The 21,109-nt window shown below is 63.2% G+C and overlaps 1 protein-coding gene across 1 annotated transcript in view; it reads right to left on the reverse strand.

The window, feature by feature from the left end:
- Positions 1 to 18,606, reverse strand: part of TGM2 (transglutaminase 2) — a 40,197-nt gene extending 21,591 nt beyond the window's left edge. Inside the window, exons 1-2 of the mRNA XM_044454913.1 lie at positions 18,336 to 18,606; positions 10,148 to 10,327 (exon numbers count right to left, since the gene is read on the reverse strand). Coding sequence (XP_044310848.1) covers positions 10,148 to 10,327; positions 18,336 to 18,345 — 190 coding nt within the window. The 5' untranslated portion in view covers positions 18,346 to 18,606. The remainder of the gene's footprint in view (positions 1 to 10,147; positions 10,328 to 18,335) is intronic.
- Positions 18,607 to 21,109: the final 2,503 nt, after the last annotated feature.

Consider the following 21,109-nt stretch of genomic DNA (forward strand, 5'->3'; position numbering starts at 1 on the left):
CAGGACTGCTCCCGGCCAGGGACCGGCCAGGGACGGGCGTGGGGCATTTTGCCAGGCTGGGAAACGGGAGGGTGCAGAGGACGCCGGGGACTGCGCATGGCCGTCTCTGGCGTGGCACATGGGGTTGAGGCACATGCATCACGCGAGGCCGCCAACTGACAGGGGGCAAAATGGCCACAGAGGGCCGAGGGGGGGTGAGTTTTGCCAACTGCCTTCCCGGCCGGGAAATATGGAGCTGCAGTCCAGCAGATGTGGGGGGCATCCTGCGGGGGAAGCGGGGAGGGGCGCTGTAAGTGGCGACAGGCCGGGGTGGGCGAGAGACGCTGCATGCCGGGAGAGAGCAACGCCTCCGGCCCGGACCCCCCGACTCTGCAAAGCTGCCCTTCCGCCCCCAGCACAGAAATGGCTGCAGCCGGAGCAGGATATCCAAAGCACAGAAGCGGAAGCCAAGGCTGAGCCACTCGCCGGAAAAGCTGCCTCTGAGCAGCACCCGGACCCCAGGCCGAGCCTTGGAGTCCGGCCTGTCCAGAGGGGCATGTGGCCTTGGAGACGGGATGGCCGAAGGCCGGGAAGCAACCCAGAAGAAGCCCAAGTCTCTGGCGCCTCGCCGGGCAGTTCCCCGCGGGACGAGGACGGCTCCAGGCCAGACTGACGGCCGGCCAAGCCGGGCCCCTGCCTTCCCCTCAGACCCCTCCAGGCTCCCCGGTCCCCGAGTGCTGCTTGGAACGAGTGGGGGCAACTGCAGTGGCGGGGGGGGGGGGGAATTCCCTCTTCCTGGCACCGCTTGTAGCAGGAGCCACGCCACGGGGTCCCTTGGGAGAGGCAGCCACCGAGGCCGGCCACCCCCACCCCCAGCAGGCAGTTGCCCTTTGCCCGGTCATTCCGGAGAGGCTGCTTCTGCCCGAGAAGGTTGGGGGCTCAGGCGCACCGAGGCGAGAGGCCCAGCCCCCTTTGAGCGGCCAGCTTTGCTTGGCCTGCAAAGTGGACCCCTTGGTTTCGTGCAGGTGATGCAAAGACATCAAAACCCCCCGCACGTGACGGAAACGAATCGAGGGGCCCACTTCGGGTGGACGCGGCTTGCCCACAGAAGGCTCCCGCCAGCCTGGGCCATGTGCCCTCCGGGAATAAGCGCAGCTGTTGCTTGCCACGCACCGCATTTCACAGAACGAGCCTCACTTCCGGGCCAGCCCTTTGGGCAATGAAACCACACACGGCCCAGAAAGTGGCTCTCCTGGGAACGAGGGAGGCTGCCTTTTCCGGGCCAGGCCCACGGCTCAAAGAGCCCAATACGGTCAGCCCGGACTGGCAGCACACCGCGATCGCTCGCAATGCTCCAGGGCCAGTCTGCCTGCCTGGCATGCACTCTGCCACGGAGCCACGGTTTGGGGGTTAACTTAACGGCCCTTGTGCGTGTCCTCAGGGTCCGGGGGGGCCCACATTGGGGCCCAGGAAAGGGTCCCCTGCCGGCATCACGGTGCTTGCAGGCCTGGACGATCCGTGCCTTCCGTGCCCAGCCATGCCCCAGCTGGCACATGTGGTCCTGCGTGCAGCCAGCATCTCGGAAGCATCAGCCCGAGACGGAGCACATGCGCCCCAGCACCAGCAGCCACGAGCCCGGCGGGCGCCTGCAGCTCCTCCAGGGAGGGGATCGGCTGGGGCTGATCTGCTCGAAGCCACCCAGAGAGCCCGGGGCTCGGATCCTCAGTCACTTCATGCGCGCAGAAGAGAGAGGGATATTTTCTGCCAAGCTTCCCCGCAAAGGCAGCCCCTGCCCCATGTCCCACACCCTCCCAGGGCTGCCCAGCTGCCCGGAGCAGCTCCGCAGGGGCTCAGGGCCCCAGGAAAGGCCGTGGAGGGGGAAAGCACCCCTCTGAACCCAGGAGACTCTCCTCCATTTGGGGGGCAGTTGGGGCCCAGGTGTTTGCCTTTGCGCCCGGCAAAGCTGCCCCCTCCTCGTGCTTTTAGACCGTTATGGTTTGGGAGGGCTGGCCATGCGAAGGCAGGCTGGAGTGTCTGGTCCAAGATACAAGAGCACGAGGACGGCACTGCCAGATCAGACACATGGTCCAGGTGGTCCAGCCCTTCGCACACGCGGTGGCGAACCAGCCGCCGCAGGATCCTTCCAACAGGAGGGGCGCGAGGCCTTCCCCTGCCCAGCTGCTCGGTGAAGGGGCGTGCAGGCCCGTCAGCTCTGCGGAAGGAGGGGGCACGTGGTCAGCAAGGCTACCGGCCACTGACGCCCCCCTCGCCCCGTGAATCCGCCCATTCCCCCTTTAAAGCCACCGAGGCCGCCACTTCAGTGTTGCCAAGTGCAGAAATACCTCCTCTTACGTGCCTGCAGCCGCCCCTCAGGCAGCTTCACAGGGTGACCCCGGGTTCAAGCGTCATGGGAGAGGGAGAGAAATGTCCCGGGCTCCACCTCCTCCACGCCAGGCTTTATCTCAAGCGCCTCTGGCTGCCCCGCTCGCCTTTCATGAGGGCTGAGCAGCCCCACTGGCTCCCATCATCTCGGCTGCCCTTCCTCCGTCGGTGGGGCTAAGATTCACCGGAGAGAAAGGGCTCCTTTTCCACGCTCTGCAGGCGAGGCGAGGCGGGCCGGACACCCCGAAGCCGTGGGGGCGTGGGGAACCACGGAGCCCTCGGTCCCTGGCAGAACCGGCCCTGCAGGGCTCCGGGGGCCTGGGGGTGCCGCCGAGACCTCCTCCGGGCGACGCGGAGGCTCCCCCGTGAGCCGGTGGCGGGGCCCCTCCCTGCTGCTCCCGACGAGGGTGCGGGGTCGGGGGGCCCGGAGGGCGCTGCTGCCGGCCGGCGCGTGTCCGCCCCCTGCACCGCCAGGGCTGCCCGCCCCCAAGTGCCCGGGGCCAGAGGCGGCCCCCGCCGCGGCCTGGCTGCAAACTCCCACGGGAGGCGCGGGCGGGCAGCCGCGGGCGAGACCGAGCCGCTTTCGCCCTGCCCGCCGCTCCGTGCGCGAGGAGGCGCCCGCGGCAGATGGAGACTGTGGTCCGGCTCGCCCTGCGCAGACAGGCGCGAGAGCAGCGCCGGGAGGAACCGCACGGCACACCTTGCGCCTGCCCCCCGCCTCGCCGTGGGGACGGGCGCCCCCCCCCCCCCCCAGGGGGGCCCCCCCGGGCCCCCCCCCCCCTGCCCCCATCAGCCGCCGCCCCCCCGGGCCCCCGGGGTGCCCCCCCCCCCCCCGCCACGCCCTGGCGCGCTGGCAGCCAAAACGTCGCGCTGGAGCATCTCGCCCTCGCCCGTCCGAGGGGCCCCCGGGTGGGGGACGCGCGGCTGGGGCGGTGTGAGAGCACGGCTGGCCGCTGCTTCCCTGAGTCGCCCGAGCCATTAGTCAGCCCCCGGGGACGGGGGCAGGAAACGCGCTCCCCGCACCGCCTTGTTCCCAAGCAGGGCCAGGGAGCTCCGTTCCCGCCCCAGTGCTGCGAGCGATTCCAGGGCGTGGGGTCAGAGGCTTTTTCCAGCGGGTGTCCTTCGCAGCGGCTTGTCCTGAGCTGCTCAAGCAGCACGGACCGTCCGCCCCCTGCCTGCCCATAAATAGACCCTCCCCTGGGGGCAGAGGCGTGGAGGGTGGAGGCGGCCAGCCGGCCAGCCGTGTGGGCACAGGAGGGCCCGCCGCAGGTTTGCAAGCGCCTCCTCAGACTGCCCGGAGCCCGAGGCTTTCCTCCGGAGAGACAGAGGCTCTTTCATCCCAGGACAGGCGCGATTGTGCCGGTGGCTCCGCTTCGGGGCTCTGGGTCTAAGCACCAGGGCGCGGGTGGGGCTGGCGGTCAGACCCTTTTTGGGCGTGATCCACTGGACAGGCTCCAGAGCAGGGGCAGTTAGCCGCAGAGGGAGGCTGCCGCTCTGCTCTCGGCAGGAGGGGGGTCTGCAAGAGCCCTGCCTTGCCCGCTGGCCGGGCCACATCCTGTCCGCATGGCAAAGGCTGGGCACCCGTGCCCGTCCCTGCGAGCCAGAGAGGTCGCCCTGCCCCTCCCGCGCCAGGCAGAGCGCTCCTTCCTCTCGGACGGCCACATGGACTCGCCTCGCTTCAGAGGAGCCTCCGTGGGCCAGGCAAGCGGGGACGCCTCGCCTCCCCAGTTCCCCCCAGTGCCGCCCCATGGAGCCAGAGCCGCGCCTTCTGCCCCAGAAGCCGGCGTGCGGCTGCTCCAGCGAGCCTGGGACAAGCTGGGCCAAAGAGGGCCGGGAGGTGGCCGCCTGGCACACGCCGCCGTGGCTGCCTCACTCTCCAGACGGCCTTGGCTGTGCCCAGCTCCAGGGGCCCTGCTGGCCTGGCCTGGCCTGGCCGGGCACCCGGGAGCTGAGCGCCTGGGGCAAAGCTGCAGAGCGGCACTGGGAACGACCCCCGTTCCCACAGCGAGCAGCCTGGGAAGCCGAGCAGAGGTCAGCAGCTGGGGGGGGGGACCCCCAGCTGCGTGACCTGCCCCCAAAGTGGCGGTTGCAGTGCCACCCACTGGCCATGCCCACTGGTGCTGCCAGAGTCGCCGTGGCGCACGCCAGCCAGGGAGCGAGGTGTGAGCTGGCGGGAGGCCGGCCGGCCGGGACCTGCTGTGTCTGGAGAGCTGCCCAGTGAGGCCTGTCAGGGCCTCCCGAGCCTGGCGCTGGCGCTGGAGATTGGGCAGCTGAGCACTGCCGCGAGATGCAGAGGCTCTCTCTGGCATGCTGGGGGCCGGTGCAGGGCTGCTTCCTCGCGCAGGCCTGCAGGACACCAGCGGGAACTGTGGGAAAGGCCAGCTGCGGAGCTTCCTGCTCCGGTTTCCTGCCCTCGCCCTGCACTTCGCCACCCGCTGCCTGAGCCACAGAGATAACGCAAGAGCCAAGAGGCCTGACAGCTCTCGGCACCTCCTCTCCTCCCCTCCCCCTCCCACCCCAGAGAGGACCAAAAAGGGCCTCCAGACAGAGGTTCCCATGCCGCTGCCCAAATGCCCCATCTCTTCCTCCCGAACGGCTTCCTTGGATTGGAAGAAAGGCAGTGGGAAAACCTGGGAGTTGGGCAGAAGATGTGGCAGCCGCACACCAGCCCTGAAATCCTGGGAATTATGAAGAACCATAGAAACAGAGATTTTTTTCTCAGAAGGGGCCTCACGGGCCATCTAGTGCAGGGCTTTTCCATGGCTGGGGGCCGACAAAAACAGGAAAACCACCTTGTGGACCGCTGAGGCAGAAACACAAAGCATTATACACGTAATACAGCATTCTGTGTGTCAGTTTCCAAACATAATGCCATTTTCCTAGAATAATCCATTTTCATTCTCCAACCAGAAACTGAGCAACGAAAAATTCCAGCAAAAGAACAAAACACCAAAATGGGTGCATTTGGCTCCTAGCCGGCTCCCACAAAGACATCTCTCTGCTCCCTGACCCGCCCCCCCAGCAGCACTGGTGCACCCCCACAAACACGATGCCAACCGAGGAAGAGGAGGTGGAGCACAGCCAGCCCCCACGCCGGTGTGTGGTCAGCAGGGTGCACCCCCTCCCCCAGGGACCGGCAGCAAACCTCCTGCAGGCCAGTGCCGGTCCGTGGACCAGTGGCTGAAAACCTCATCGGACCCCTGGCACCAGCAGCTCTGCTCATGGAATCCCCAACATGTGGTCGTCGTCCGATCTTTCCTTGAATGCCCTCACGGGCTGGATCCCAACCCCCTCCCTTGGAAGCCCATGCCGTATCCCAGGGGCCGGAACTTCCCGATACCCAACCGGAAGCCTGGTCCCGTGCACTTTGCCCCGCCGGAATGCGCCCGTCCTTCCACTGCAGGGAGAACAGGCCCCAGCCTCCTCCGCATGACACCCTCACATGCCCAGGAGTGGCTCCGAGACCCCTTGGAGGCTCCTCTCCTCCAGGCTGGAAAGGCCCAGGTCCTGCCATCGCTGCCCGCCGGGCTGCCCCCCGTGCGACCCTGCGCTGCACCGCTTCCCGCCCAGCCACGTCGCTCCCAGAATGCGGAGCCCAGAGCTGGATGCAGCACTCCAGTTGTGGGTGCGCCAGAGTCACACAGGGTGGCACTGACGGAAGCCGTTGCTCCATGACAGCTCCTCCGGGGCCATTCAGACGGGCAGAGCTGAGGCACCGTCTGCCCTTGAACCACGGGGCTCTATATGCATTTCCAATCTGGATTTAACGGTTCACCAAGAACGGCGCCAGACCAAGGTAAGCATGTCAAGAGTGGAGCCGGCTGGAGCCGGGGGTCAGACTAGATGGCCCGGGAGCCCCTTCCAGCTCGCTCTGTTTCTAGGTGCTCAAGGGGTATTTCCTTGACGCTCCACACAGGCTTCGCTCACTCATTTGCCAGACAATGTGCGGCTCAAAGCGGGACCCCGTGTGCCGGCCTGCAGTGGGGCTCCTGCTCGGGAGCAAGCGCATGGGGAACCTGCTGCCCGTGCGGAGTGCGCGCCCCGTGGATTCCCTGCCCCGCACGCAGCACGGCTCGGGACAGAGACTGCCCAGCGGGTGGGTGGGCGAGCGGAGCCCGGGGCGAGCGTCCGCAGCAGCTCTGAGGCCGCAGACCGTCTGGAAAGATTGGCGAATGCCGCATTTCCTTTGACGAAGAGGCACTCCGTGGATGGGGGTCCCCCCTGGGGGCACAGATCTGTCAGCGGCATTTACTTCCTCTGGTGTTTATCCAAGACTAAGTTCATGGCATTCCAAAATCAAAGCATTTTTCCAGTTATAAGTGGAGTTCATCTCAAACTCTGAAGTTGACTCATTTCAAACGTGTACATTTTTTGCTCATTTCCAGTCTTCTATTTTCCCAGAACAAGCCACTTTCATTTTGGTTTCCCTCGTATAAATATTTCTGCATGCATACTTTGATTGGAGAAGTCCACTGGCAAAATTTGGAGCGGTGTACGTGTGGGTATCGGTTCATATATGGGTCTGACAGTGAGAATTCGGGTGAGTTTGGATTCCCTGGCAAACCAGCTGGTTCCTCCCTTGCTCTTACAGTCCTGAGGTGTTGGGGGGGGGGCAATGAGGTAGCCCCTGAGGTCCCCACGTTCTCTGCCGTGGTGGCGGTTGGTGACATAGGAAGAGACTCCACCGAGCATCCCCTGGGCATGGCAGAAAGGCAGAATTCTCCAGCAGTCTGGAAACCCGGTGAAGAATAATCTCAGGGTATTTCTGGGAAAATTCTGTGCTGGGACTCGCTGCCCCAGTTCTGTGCCTTCCTCCAGTCCACGTCCGCAGAAGTGGCGGTGGCTTCTCCCCTCTGGGGGTTTCCCCGTTGGAAGACGAGCCAAAACCTCCTTTGGCGAAGTTCCCTTGGGGGTTCACAGCCTAGCAGGTTCTGGGGAAGGGACCCCAGGGGGCCGCTGGTCCAGTGGCTCAGCGCATGGCCGGCCCAGTAGAGGCCACCTCTGGGCATCTGCTGGGGCCGCTGTCAAGCTGGGGCCAGCAGCGCCTGGCTGGGGCATTCCTCCTGGGCGCGCGCGTGGAATGCTCTCGCTTTAATCGGGATGCGTGCCTGCAACACCCGCCAGATGTGCCTGGGTGGCCCAGGCTAGTGGGGCTGGTGTGACCCAGGGCACCTGGGGGGCATCGGGGGAGGGTGCTGCCATCAGTCTCCCCCAGCCCCTCCAGCACTTGCCAGCTGAGAAATCGCTTGCTCGGGGGGCGGGGGGGCCTTCGCCTGCGTTCTGCTTGTGTTGCTGGATGCCAAGGCAAACGCAACGGGGGACCCAGCTGCCCAGAGAGGGGGTGGGCGCTCCCACACTGGAGGCATTCCAGGCGAGCCTGGGCAGCCCTCTGGGCGGGATGGTGCCACTTCTGGGGCCGAGGGCCTCCTGCCCCTTCCAGCCCTGCACTGTGACGATTCTCCAGAACGCCTCCCAGCACGGCAGAAAGCGGGACCTTCTCGGTCGGGGGAGACGGTGGTCCTCTTGGCTCCCGCGCTTCTGGGCCAAGGCCAGGCTCGTGCGGGTGGCCCCAGCACAGGAGCGGGCGCACCTGCGGCTTCCCGTTTCTCCTTCCTCGCCCGGCGACTGGACGTGCCAGCACGGCTGCCCAGCCGCCACATGGCTCCTTCACCTTCAAAAGCTATCATTTCGGCCAGGTTTCTGCTATTGTTCCGTCATCCTGCCACGGACAATGAGGCAAAGAGAAGCACAGACGAGGGCAGGTTCCGCTGCCAGCGCCTCCGAGCTTTGATGTTGGGAAGGGAGCTCCTGGCGGGAAAAGGGAGTCATCCTTGTGGAATTTCACAGCGGTGCGTCGGAAACATACTTGGGGACAGGGGCTTCGGACGTGTTGTGGAAACACACTGGGGCTTGTGCGGGAAGCAGATATTTGTGCAAGAGGGGAGCGGAGAGGGGCTGCTCACGTGTGCAGGGGCGTGGGGCGCCCTCGGGGGTGGGAGGAGCACACTCCTGTCACACGCTGGGGCTGGGAGTGGGGGACAGGGACGGGACGGGGCGGGACAAGGCGAGGCATCTCTCTCCGTTCGGTGTTCCCCACCAGCCTGTCCTTCGCGGCTCCGGTGCCTTCAGCTCCAACTCTGCTCCCCAGGGATTAATCAGCAGACAAAGCTCAGCCCCTCTGAGTCATGGGGGCCGTGCTGTTCCTGGCTTGAACTTATCTTAGCCTGGAGAGGTGGAGGGGCTGAACTCTTCCTGCCCCCGCAGGATTCTTCTCCCCCATCTCCTCTTCTTCTCTGGTCTCTGTTTCTCAGCCACTTGGCCTGCCTGTGGCCTCGAAGAGTCTAATTTTGACCATACTGATAAGGGCGATTTAAAATCACTTGGAAAAATCCGTCGGAAACGGTGTCGGAACGCTGTTCCGGTGCGTTCTGTGCCAAAAACAGCCCTGGAGATACGGGACACCACCTCCCTCGGCCCAGGAAGGTCTCAGACTCCAGGGGCCTGCTGCCCACAGCCCCTTCTGGATCAAGCTGCTTGAGCGGACCGGAAGTGTGCAAAGTGTCCCAAACACGGGTTTGCAGGAGTGGCGTCGGAATAAAGACCAGCAGGGAATGGTCCCAGTGGCGGCCACAGCCACCCCCGAGGGAGGTAGCGGACACCGTCTCCCTTCCCTGGACCGCCACGCAAGCCTCGCCCTGCCAGGCTGCCACAAAAAGCGGCCGAAACACCCTCCCCCTTGGGCCGCCTCAGCAATGGCCACTGATGGCGCCTGAAGAAGAGCGGGCGGTCGGAAGAGGCGGCATCAAGCCGCCCTCCCTCCCAATCCTTCGAGGCTCTTCCGTGGGGAGCCCAGGAGGTGCCCGGTGCCTCCCCTCCGAGCTCAGGCCAGCGCCAGCCCTGCTCGGCGGCAACGGGGCGGCGCTGCCCTTGCCAGAAGGGTTTGGATCAGCAAGCAGAGCGAACGCAGCTGCTCGTTCCGAATCGGTCCCCTCCCAAGAGCGGCTCCCTCAGAGGGACTTCGGGGACTCGCAGCTCTCGAGAGCCACCCCCATCGTCCCGGCACTCGACCGGCCCCGAACGACCCATCTGCCCCCGTGCGCTCCGTGCTGGAGGTCTCTTTCCCAGCGCAGGAGAGCAACTCTGGGCCATCGAGAGCCTATGTCCAGCTATTTGCTGGCGCAGAGGAACCCAAAATGAATCTTTACCGACAAGCCGTCAGCCTCTTGGCCAGGCAGCGCCCATCACAGGGCGTCACGGCCATCTTTCTTCAAGTGCAGAGCAGAGCCGGCCGTGAATCTGCTAGCAGTGCCTCCCAAGTGAACGCGAGAAGCAGGAAGGGAGGCCAAGGCCGAGCGCAGCGGGGCCCCTGAAGAGGATGGTTCCCGCATCGGAGTGACCATCCATTGAAGTCATTGGCAAGACTCGTATTTGTTTCAAAGCTGAACCGAAACAGGGGCGCCACGAAGAGCTGAGCACTGTTCCGAGCTGCGCCGGGTCCTTCCGCGCCTCTGCAGGGGGAATCTGGCCAAGCCGGAGCGGCGAGTCCCCGGAGGGCAACGGTGTGGGGTCCGGGCAGCAGCCAGGGAACCCGCCGGGGCGGAGCCGCAGGTGTCCCAGGGCGGGTCGAGATCTGCACCCGCCTTTTACGAGTGAGGACCGTCTCCCAGCTTGCCGGCGCTGCAGGGGGGCTGCACTCGCCGAAGCCCCTGGCCGAGCCGCACCTGCGTCGGCACCCAAGCGCACCCGGCTGGCCCGCTGCCGACTGAGACGGTCCTGGAGCACCCACCTGTCTCCACGTTGAACGTGAGCTTGTCCACGCCTTCCTCGTACGGCCGCCCAGAGAAATGGAGCGTGATCCGGAAGGGCTGCCCCCGGCGTACGATCAGCTGCTGGGACCCCATCTCGGACGTCCGGTGGGCCTGGTTGTTGTGCTCGCACTCCAGGTCCCATGTTTCGAGCTGCAGATCTGCAAGAGTGAGAGCAAAGCGAGGGTTTTGCACAGGGAGGAGCGGAGGGGTGTGAAGGGCGCCTGCGGAGCTGGGCTCCCCCGCCTTGCAAGCTCCCGGACGCTCCAAGAAGGACCGTCGCGCGTCCCTCGTGCCATGGCAGAGCACACGAACTGGGAAGGCGCAGCAAGAAGGGAGGTTGTGGCCAAGGGCCGCTTTGCATCGGGGCAAATTTGAGGCTCACACAGAGCAGCCTGCCTGCCTGCCTGCCGCGTGGGATGCCGCGGGCAGAACGACCGCGCCGCCTTTGGTCTCACCAGCACGTCAGGGGCCCAGAGGCCATCCCATCCCAGGGGATGAGGAGGGATGAAGAGGCGGGAAGAGGAACGGAGCCCACAGGGGACCCAGTGCCACGTTTCACCCGGCTGAGATGCTCTTCCAGTCTGGCACGGAGCTGACGAAAAGCGGGTCTCAACCGGCGCGGAAAGCAGGGCTGTGCACGAGCCCCGTTTCTGCGTCTGTTCACACGCAGCACGAGGGGAAAGGTGTCAAGGGAAGAGTTCCCCCTGCTCTGAGCAGCCCCTCTCCGCTGGGAATGGTGCCCCCGCTGAGGCCTCGTCCAAACCGAGAGGCGCCTGGCGCTCGTGACACCAGATGCTGGTGGGGTCCCAGCACCGCTCGTGGCCCAGCACCTCGATCCCACCCAGTGCCGGGAGGGCCTCCCGGGTCCCGCGCGCTTTGTGTGCCCGGCAGGGGTGGCGAGTGGCTTGCCCTGCGACTCCCCCACCCCTCATCGGCGGCGATGCCACGGGGGCTCACGGGGGTGGTGGGCAGGGCCACCCAGAGGGCCACACCTTGTGGTCCCTCAGTTACGCCGGCTGATCCTGCGTAACACAACGCGCCACGTCCCGACTGAGGGCAGGTTCATCCCGGAGCACGGATCGTGGACTGGGGGGGGGCACAGCCACGCTTACAAACGACTGCAACTCACACCGCCCAGGAAGATCTCCTGTGGTTTATGGCCAAGTTGTGCCCTAGGAGTGATCCGTGGTCTGCCTGTGCGGTTTGGTTGGCATGGCCCAACAACCCGCGATTCAGCGGGAGCCCACACACAACCTGCGCTGCGGCTTGTCGCGTGTGCAAACCAGGCCACCCTCTGCAGCACTCCGTGCCTGGAGCCTGGCGCTGACACCCTTGCGGTGCAAATGGGGGGTCGGAGGGCGCGGCGATGCTTCAGCCACCCGCCTAGAGGATGTCCTGGGTGCGCAACTCGGCCTCGGATGGAAGGCGTGCAGGCACGGAGCCACACCGGAACGAGGCCGAAGGCCAGGAAGCGCCAGCGAGGGGCTCGCGCGTGCGCAGTCTGATCCTGAGAGGAGGGGAAGATGGGAGCGCCGGGACTGGACCACCGCCCAGGTGCGAGTGCTCACTTGGAAGCCCTGGGGCCAAATCCTGTTTTAAAGCAGTCTGCGGGGAGGGGAAGAGACATTTTTTCTTGATCACTAATCCGCAGATTTCCTGATCGGGGACTTTTTTCTGGGATGCAGCCCAGTTACTGAAATGTGTTCCAGGGATGAGCGCAAGCTTTGCTGTGAGGGTGGGGGGGGGGCAGCCGGGGAGGGGTCCACAGTGGCGCTGCTCCCATTCATCTAGGAGAGCACAGACACGTGGAACGGAGGGGTAGGGGTGCCTCCACGGAAGTGCCCTCGCCTCCGGCCCATCGGTCAACTCCACGAGCAAAGTGCCCGCCGCATCGCTTGGAAATCTTCCGGAAAAGCTTCCCACCAGCTCGAGGGAGGCTGTGGAACCCCCATCCATGGAAGACCTCGAGCCGCGGTGGGGCAAGCACCTGCCTGGGACGCCACATTTTCTGGTGGCTCCCACCGGAAGCAGAAGGACCGGGCACCTTTCCAGTTCTCTGCCAAGCACGACGGCACTTGGGCGCAGGCAGCCAAACTGCCCATTGCACACCGAGCCACAGGCCGGATTCTCTTTGCTGAAACCCGCCTCCCGAGAGCGGTGAGATTCAGCAGATGCGTGGCAGATGCGCCCGCCATGGAACTGTGCGCGCGCACCTGGGCGCACGTGCTGCATCGCCCGGGGTTGTTGAGGGAAGGAAGAGGCACTTAAACCTTTTTCCAGAGAATTTCCGCTCCTTCCGAGCCCCTCAGAGTCCACTTGGCTGCAGCGCCCGTGGCTGGACGGCGGGACCCCTTTGAAAGCGAGCCCTCCCCTTCTCGCTGGCCGCTGGCCCAGGATTAATCACCCTGTTGTTATTGTTCCCGTACGTGGTTCGCCTTGCACATGAACTGCGCTCGGTCGCCTCTTCACCTTCCTTCGGGATGAAGCAACAGGCCACGGCCCCTCACCGCCCGCTCCCTTGCCAAGACGCCGAGGATCCTGGACTCGCCCGGCCTCTCTGCACAGCCTCCCCGCCACTGCTGGGATGCCCACCATTTTCAAACCCGCTTCTGCCATTTTAAAAGGTGTGCACGAGGCGAACGACAACACTTGTGCCGGAGCAGCGGGTGCCTCGGGGCATGTGCCGTGAGCAGGACGTGGGGCGCGAGACATGCTGCCCCCATCCAGCCGCGGTTTGGAGGCGGGTCGCCACTCCTCCCGTCCTTCCACACAGAGGCCGCCGACACGTCGACCGCCACTGCTGCAGCTGCCCCAGCAGCTCTCCCCTGAGCGGCTCGTGGAGCAACGGCACGGAAAGGTGGGCCAGTCCCCACGAGCCCAGGGCGCCCCGTGGCCCCCCAGCTCCGGCGGAGGGAAAGCGAGCTGGAGGGGCTCGCACGATGGCGTGGGTGCAGTCTCCCTCCCTCACCAGATCCGGGGGCGGAGAGCGCTGCAGCCCCAGGAGAGCGGACCCCCTCCCAGCCCTGCACAGAGCGCCGCAGTGGCTCCTCTGCCGGAAACTGGGCTGGCGGACGGGGCAGGAGGGCACCAGGAGCACGGCAAGACCCTGCTAAAAGCTGCCAGCTGGGAAATGGGCCGCCCGAGTTGGCGGGCAGTGGAGATGAAGGTCAGGCAACTGGCACGCCCAACATGCGTCCAAAAAACCCAGAGTTTTGCAACCCCCCCACAAGGAATGCCTAGACGTCGCTCCCCAGGCCTCTCCGGCATTCGCACCAGACACAACTCTGGCTGGGCTGGGCTGGGCTTGGAGGACGCCTGCCCACGGGTCTCGACCAAGGAGGCACTCCTGCAGGTACCCGGCCCCTGGCCCAGGCGGGGGGCAGCCCTTCTGCGCACTCAGGCATGCCCCGTGCCGCACGGGATGCCAGGGAGACGCGGGGCCCTGCCCTGCCCTGCCCAGCCTTGGCTGCCTGCTGGGTGACTCAGGCTGAGTCTCCCCACGGAAGGCTCCTTCCTTCCTTCCTTCCTTCCTTCCTTCCTTCCTTCCTTCCTTCCTTCCTCGTGAACTTTTCACACTGGCCCTTGACCGGCCCCTCCGGGCAGGCAGCGTGGGGAGGGCAAGCCAGCAGAGGGGCAGGAGGGCCGTGTGGGCAGAATCCGCCTGCCCTGCCAGCCCTGGGACTCGCCGGGGGCGGGAGCCAGGCTGGTGGCGAGGGAGGGGGCGCTCACAGCTGGAGGGACCACGCGGCATTGTTCCGGCGCAGCAGACGATCTGACAGCCTGGTTCGTGTCCCGTGAAGCTGAAACAGCAGGCGGCCACCACCACGTGCCCTTCTGTCGGACAGGGACAAACGGCTCACGGCCGAGATTAAGGATGCGTCCCAAATGACCCTCGTCTGCATTTCTCTCCACGTTGGCGCCGCATTCCCTGGCCCTGTTTCCAAGCAGAGTCAACTCATGTGGAATTCTCTGCGGCTCCATTTGTGTTTATCTCGGTCTCATGTGAAGCTTTGTGCTTCTGCATGCAAGAAATGCAGCAGAAAAGGAAACTTAATGTGACGGTCCATCTGCCAGTGGGAGCAAAGACTTTTTGCTGGATGTTCCATTTAGATGCCAGGAAGCACTTTCTGACAATTGGGACCCCGAGGGTGTGGAACAGGCTTCCCCGGGAGGTGGTTGAGGCCCCACCGGTGGGGGTGTTCAAGGACAGGTTAGACATGCACATGGTGGGCATGTTGTGAGTGTAGCCAGCTGGAGCCAGGGGTCAGACTAGATGGCCCAGGAGGCCCCTTCCGACTCGCTCTGTTTCTATGTTTCATCAGCATTCCAGAGCCAGTTATGCGCTTGCTGGTAAAAGGTCCCCAGAAATGGTGCCATTGCAGCGACGCAAGAATTCACGCAGGACAGCTGCTCTGCACTGTCTCCTTCGGTGATGAAGCCGAGGGTGCGGGGCAGAGACATGTCTGGGCAGGAGGAACGGCGCATTGCTCCCTGCTCTGCATACTTTGGATCCAGAAAGACCGTCAGGAATTCCTCTGGTTAGACCAGACTCTGGAGGCCTGGAATGCAGGATGGACAGAGCAGCAGCGAGTGGGGAGTCAGCTGCCTCTCCCTGGGAGCGGGCAGGGCTGCGAGGGTCCGCGCAGAGACCTGCTGCTGGAGGAGGTCTGTATGCGCCTGCACCGGCATGAATTCTGACCCACACACGGTGGTGCTGCGTCTCACTGCGTCCCACACGAGCACCAGAAGAGCTGCGCTGGATCAGGCCACGCACCCCCGGAGTCCAACAGCGCATTCCCGCAGTGAGCGACCGCTGCCCGGATCAGCAGCACCCCGGAGGGGATGGCCTCGCTCGCTCCTCCCCGCGGCAGCCCCGCTGCCCTCTGAGGGGGCTGCTCAGAGACCCAGCTGGGTGTGGTGAGCCGGTGGAGGGAGGAGGGAGGCCCCCCAAATTGGGCAGAGGAGCTTCAGGAGCAGAACCCTCGCCTGGGGGCCCTTCCTGCGTCAGGAGGCAGGTCCTGGGCCCGTGCGGGGGGGCGTGCTGGCCACCCTGCCTCTGCGGTGAGGACCCCCGGCAGCCTCTTCTCCCAGGCATCTGCCTCGCCCCCTTGGGAGCTGCCGAAGGGGTGCTCCTCCCCGCATTCTGGATGCTTGTCCTTTGCCCCCTTGGCTTGCGGCTCCCAACAGGGAGGGGGCGCCCGGCTGGGGCCCTTTTCGGAAGACGCAGCAGAGAGGTTCTCCTCCCCCCGCAGAGCGGGGCCACAGTCTGGGTCACTCCCAGGTCCATTTGCCGCGGGAGGGCTTGGGGCCGGGAGGATCACCGTGCAGCTTAAGCCGTGATGCTGGCGGCATTCCTCCCGGGACAGCGATAGCCTTGTGACAGGACGATGGCCCACCCTCTGGGAACCTGCCATCCAGACTGCTGCAACCTGTCAGCCCCGGGGCGCTTCAGCTGCTGCAGCTGGCCCGGACTGGGATGAGGCAACGGAGCGGACCACGCCGTTCCCGCTTTCTCCCTCCACAGGGGCCGCCAGTCCCTTTCTGGACTGAATCAACGTGCTAGCGCAAAATCCTTATTTGATCTTCCACAGAGAAGATCACGTGCTACCTGCATTTATGGTTTTTCCAGTGCCAGATGAAGGCCTTTTTATTCTACAACATATTTTTGGGAACTGCTTCAAGGGCTTTTAGTATTTTCTTTCGCTGGGGATTTTAACTGAGTTTTTATGCGCTGGAGGAATTTTGTTCTTGGCTGCTGTTTTGATCTTGTTTTATTCTCTGGCCTATTTTTATTCGTCACTTTAATGTTTGCAGTTTAAGTTTTGAAGGTATTCTGCACTGCTCAGGGAACATCATTTCTCGCATGGTTCAAAGGCACAGTGAATTAAATATATAAACAAGTAAACTAGAATCACCTTGACCATTGGTTGGGACCGATTTATAAAATCTGCCGCTGAAAGTGTAGCGAAGGCATTTACCCGAGATGGTTTTTCAAAGGCCAAATCCAGGGAAGGGGCGGGAGCTGGAAGAGCTGCTGGCCAGGATGGCTCCTGGGGACCCCAATTTCAGGTAGCCCCTATATCTGTCTGGGAGGTGGGGTCTGTGGGGAGCGAAGGTGGTGAATCCCAGCGTCGTTCTCTGGAGAGCGGAGTCCTCATGCAAGGACCCCACAGCCCAGGCGCCGGCAGGCCTCCCCTTCAGGTGGGGGCGGGGGCACAAGACCCCAGCTGCTTTTCCTCCCACGGCCGACTGGAGGGATGGAGGAACAGAGACCACCCCAGCCCTCGCCTTGCGCCCCGTCTCCCGCACGTCTCCCTGGACTCCCCCCTCCTCCGACTCCTTCGGGATCTTGGCGTCCCCACGCTGGACAGGATGCCTTTCCCGGGCTGTCCCGGATCCTCATCAGCAGGAACCTGTGGCATGAACCTCAGACCTGGCTGAGCGGCCCTTCAAGTGATAAGAACGCAAGGGGGGCCGTTGGAGGGAGGCTGGGGCTGCTCCACTTTGGTGCTCTGCCCTGCTGTTCTGGGGCACGCGTGCGGCCCCCCCTGCCCCACGGAGGTCTAGCACTTCTCCAGGAAGCCCCGAAGCAAGCAGTGTCTCTCGTTCCACTCCCCCCAGAGCATTTGTTTGCGTCCAGCGATCCCCCGCAGTGCCAAATCTCCGATCCCGGGCAGGAGGGAATCGGAGGGGTGCAGAGAATCAGCGGGGCGTAGACACCCTGGCGAGGACCCCGCTGCACGGTGCTGGGCCAGCTGCCCACTGAAAGCCCGCCACCAGCAGGACACGTGTGCACAGCACCATTCCACCCATGTTCCTCAGCAACTGGTGCGCTCGGGCACGCTGGCCCCGACACTGGAGGCCGCCTGCAGCCCTCGGGGCGGCCCTTTCTTCCACGGGTGCCCGTGCCCCATTAAAGCCCCCCAAAAGGGTGGCCCTCAGTGCGCAGGCCGCAGAGGGACCCAGGCTTCGTCAGTGGTGGCCGGTCGGGCGGCCATGAACTGTGCCTTCCACCCGTCGGTGGGCTGGTCCTGCCCACGCCGCCCAGCAGCCCCCGGGGGCTGCCCGGATTCCAGCCTGGCTGGGCACTTCATGGGCTCACGACTCCATGGACCTCTCCTGGCATTCCTCTTCTAGTCTTCTCCCCAAATGAAAAAGCTGTTCTTTACTTTGTGGGAAAGGAGAGCGGTCTCGCCAAGCGGCTCTGCAGGACTTTCGGTCAGAGCCGAATGGCAGCACCGCTCTGGAAAGTTTTGATTTGATTTGTTTGCCAGGGGCAGAGGTCTTGCAAAGCCCGTGCGATCTGCAGGAGAGCGGCACGGAGTTTGCAAGGTCTCTGGAAAAGGGGTCGGCCCGGATGTTCCTCGCTGAAGCAGCTCTTTGCTTTGTGTGACTCTGGCTCTGCAGAGCAGATAATGAGCTTTTAAGGGTCAAACCCAAGGCTAGAAAGAGAATGCATTTTCTGTATTTCCTTGGCCCGTGAGGGAAAAGTGTAGAAAAGATGGGGCTCAAACAGAAGAATTTCATTTCAGGGAGGCTCATGCAGAGCTTTCCATCAGGTTATGCCCTTCTCAATCTGAGTTGTGCAAGAAAGGCAAAATGCACGAATTTAATAGCTGCCCCATTATTTTACAAGTGTTCATTTCAACATCCTTTTCCTCCGCCCACCCGCTTTTTGCATCTTTGGTATTTTATCCTTTTTCCTTAAAAGCACAAATTATTACAGACAGTTTGGTTTGGAGAACACCTACCAAAAATGTTACCACGTCAGAAATTTTTTCCTTCCCTCCACCCCAAAAAACCTGTTTTTGAGTTTGTTTCACTCAGCTTTCCAATCAAGAGTTTTTCTTTCTGTTTGCATCTGAAGTAATTTGAGTAAAACTGGTTGGCTTGTTTAGACTAAGAGTGGAGTTAAGTGCAGCTTATTTTTACAATGCTGTTTTAAAGGAACTTTGCCATTTATAGAGAGAATGTGAGTGAGTCCATGGAACATGGTTGCCAGTCTCCTGGGTTTCATGCAGAATGAGTCACACACCCACACACACACACACACACACACTTGGACAAATGGTGCACGCGTTCCTTTGCACAGTTCATATTTAACTAGCGGAAGCTTTCAGGAGAGCGCAGTGGGGCGGGGGCCGCCGGCTCTCCCTCGGGTCTTACCTTCAGCCATGGCGGCACCCCCAGGGTCCCTGGATCTCTGCCTCGGTTCGCCTCCGGTCGGTCGGTCGGTCGCTGCCCGTCGGCTACGAGCAAGGAGCAGCCAGCTCACCTCCCCGGTTGTGACCACTTATATAGTCATCTGCAGCACACACCCCTTCGCTGGGTGGATTTATCAGGCGGTGAAAGCAAAAGTCGGCGACCGAGGAAGGCAGCCCTTCCCAAGGGGGTACGGGAAGAACTCCTCTTGACACTGAAATCAAATGAGCAGCAGCCAGCTGGTCATGTCAAAATCAACAGTGGGGAGGGAAAAGGAAAGGGAGAGAGCCCCCTCTAGCTGGCTGATTTGGCCGGATAGTTTTCCTGTGCAGGACTTTCGATATGGACTTATCAGTTCCCCACACGCAGTTGTTGATTCTTTATGGGACTTTCCACGAGCTTTTTAAAGCACTTTTCTGCACAAGGAAATGTGCTCATGATTGCTTAACTGTGGCTCTTGACAGGTTCCTTGGATGCTTTTGTGATCCTCCAGTTTTGCTTCTAGTTTTGCTTTTCAGACCAGCTCCCTGATTTTTATTTTAGAATGGGAAAATTCAATATTATTTCTGAATATTCTGTTTCTGCACATGTGTTTGCACTATTCTGCTAGAGCGTCGCTTCACTAGAGGTTATGCAGTGGAAAAATAGGAAAGCACATGGTCTTTGTGGACGGCTTGGAAAATAATCCTGGGCCAGAAAAGTTCACACAATGGTTAACAGCCTCTTCTTGACACATTTAACTATGACGGCGAAAGAGCGTGCTTTTTTCTCTTGCGCGCATTGCTCTCCGAGTTCGCCACACTGCCACCTAAAGGCTATGCAGTCGGAAAGCTGGAAAACTTTACTTCTTGGAGGGAGCTCACATCTCAATGTCATGGAAAAACTGAAAGTAGAAACAATGAATTAAAAAGCCAGTTAAGAGCTTTTCTACCTGAGGCTGTTCATTATGAGTTAATTCACTGTAACAGCTTTCGATTTCATCACAGAACTGAGAATTGAGCACCGCACGGGTGTGTTTCTTGTCTTGCTTTCCTAGAACCTCTGTAGTATGGCTGTATTTATTTATTTATTACATTTATATAGCCCCCAGGCGCTCTGCCTGGCTTACGAATATTGAAATACTAAAACCTCGAGGTGGCACCGTGGTGTAAACGACCCAGAGAGCTTCACTATGGGGAGGCATAGAAATGAAAATAGGGATAGTGGTAACAAGAGCATTTCCTTGCTCTGGGAAAACAGAAGTGCCGGTCAGGCACAGAAGCGAGAGGGGAGGGCCACCGCGCCCGCCATGAACGCCAGGGAGGATGTGACCGGGGCTGTCCGAGTGCCCCCTCTCCCCCAGCGGGGACTCAGGATTCCCGGAGGCCGGGGGCAGGCGGGGCGGCAGCCCCATCCTCCTCGTGGGTTGCCGGTTGGCCCTCGAGGGGCCCCCAAGGGGCCCTGGCCCGGCGCAGCAGCACCCCTGCATCCTCACCGTGCACTCCATGCGGCAGAGCTGGCTGGCCGGCACGAACCGGCTCTGGGGTTGCCTCCAGAGCCGCCCCCCGCCCCCTGGGGCTCCGACCCCCTCAACCGCTGCCAGGCGGGGAGGGTGCAGGGGACACGGCCGCCCCGAGGGCAGGAAGCGGTGCTCCTCGCCGCGGCCTCTGCCTTCTGCGGTGCTTCCCCGTGAAGCAGCCTGGCCGGGAAGCGCCCCCTCGCCTGCATGGTGCAGGCTGAGCCGCTCGCTGCGCCCCCGACCTCGCTCATCTGCGCCCGTGTCCCATCGCAGGCCTCTTCCTTGCCGCCCCACCTGGCCACGGGGGCGTCTGCCCAGACGAGAGGCGTGTGGGAAACGGGGGTGCCCTGCCCGGAGGGAGCCTCGACCCCCACCCCCTCGTGCCACTGGAGCATGTCGTCCGCGGTCTGTGCTCCTCATGCTGCGCCCCAAAGTCTCTGCTCTCTGAAGTGCCCCGCACCCCCCTGCACCGCACAGCCAGAACGTCGTCCCAGCAAGCGCAGCAACCGGAAGAGCCAATCCTGCCCACGCACTCAGGCTTCCTGTCTGGCCGCCAGCTCAGGGGTGGAGGCCGCCGTGGGGGGAGGCCGGCCATGTCCCCAGGGCTCTGCGCGGGCCTCGTCCCCCCCACGGGACCAGAGCTGCGCCTGTCGGGGTTTCCTCTGCCGCTCCCTCCCCTGCCCAGCCAGGCAGAGTCGGGCAGCCGCTGAGAGGCACGCGAGGGGGCAGGGAGGGAACGAGCCCCCGGATGCGCCCGAGCCCCTGGTCCTGAGCCATGCACGGGGCCAATTCTCCTTCCAAGCCCTCCTCTGGGCACAGCCTTGGCAGAGGGCTTCTCTGACCCGCCCCTGGGCACACGATTAGGGCGCCTGGCGAGGGGCCGGTCCCCGCCCCAGCAGCCCCCCGGCGTGCCCCTGCCTGGTCCTTCACCGAACAGAGGCCAGTGGTCCGGGGGAACAGTGCCTGGTGCCCGGCCCAGCCTCAGGCTAAAGGACCGCACGGTCACGGGGCCAGGGGCTTTTCCCTTGGTGGCACCACGATGACAGCAAAGCACGGGGGTTCCTGTCACGAACCCGGAGCAGTCTGTGGCCGTCTCTGACCAAAAGCGCCGCAGAGAGAGGGACCCAAAATAAAGCGTGGGCGGGGGGCGTCGCTTGCACCTCCGCTGTGCATGTCACCGCAAGGCAGTCCAGGGGTCTGACGAAGCAGCCGCTGCCTCGGAGGCCTGCGGGGGGGGGGC

This window comes from Varanus komodoensis, unplaced genomic scaffold (assembly GCF_004798865.1).
Source record: "Varanus komodoensis strain SLA01 unplaced genomic scaffold, ASM479886v1 scaffold8, whole genome shotgun sequence".
Lineage (NCBI taxonomy): Eukaryota > Metazoa > Chordata > Lepidosauria > Squamata > Varanidae > Varanus > Varanus komodoensis.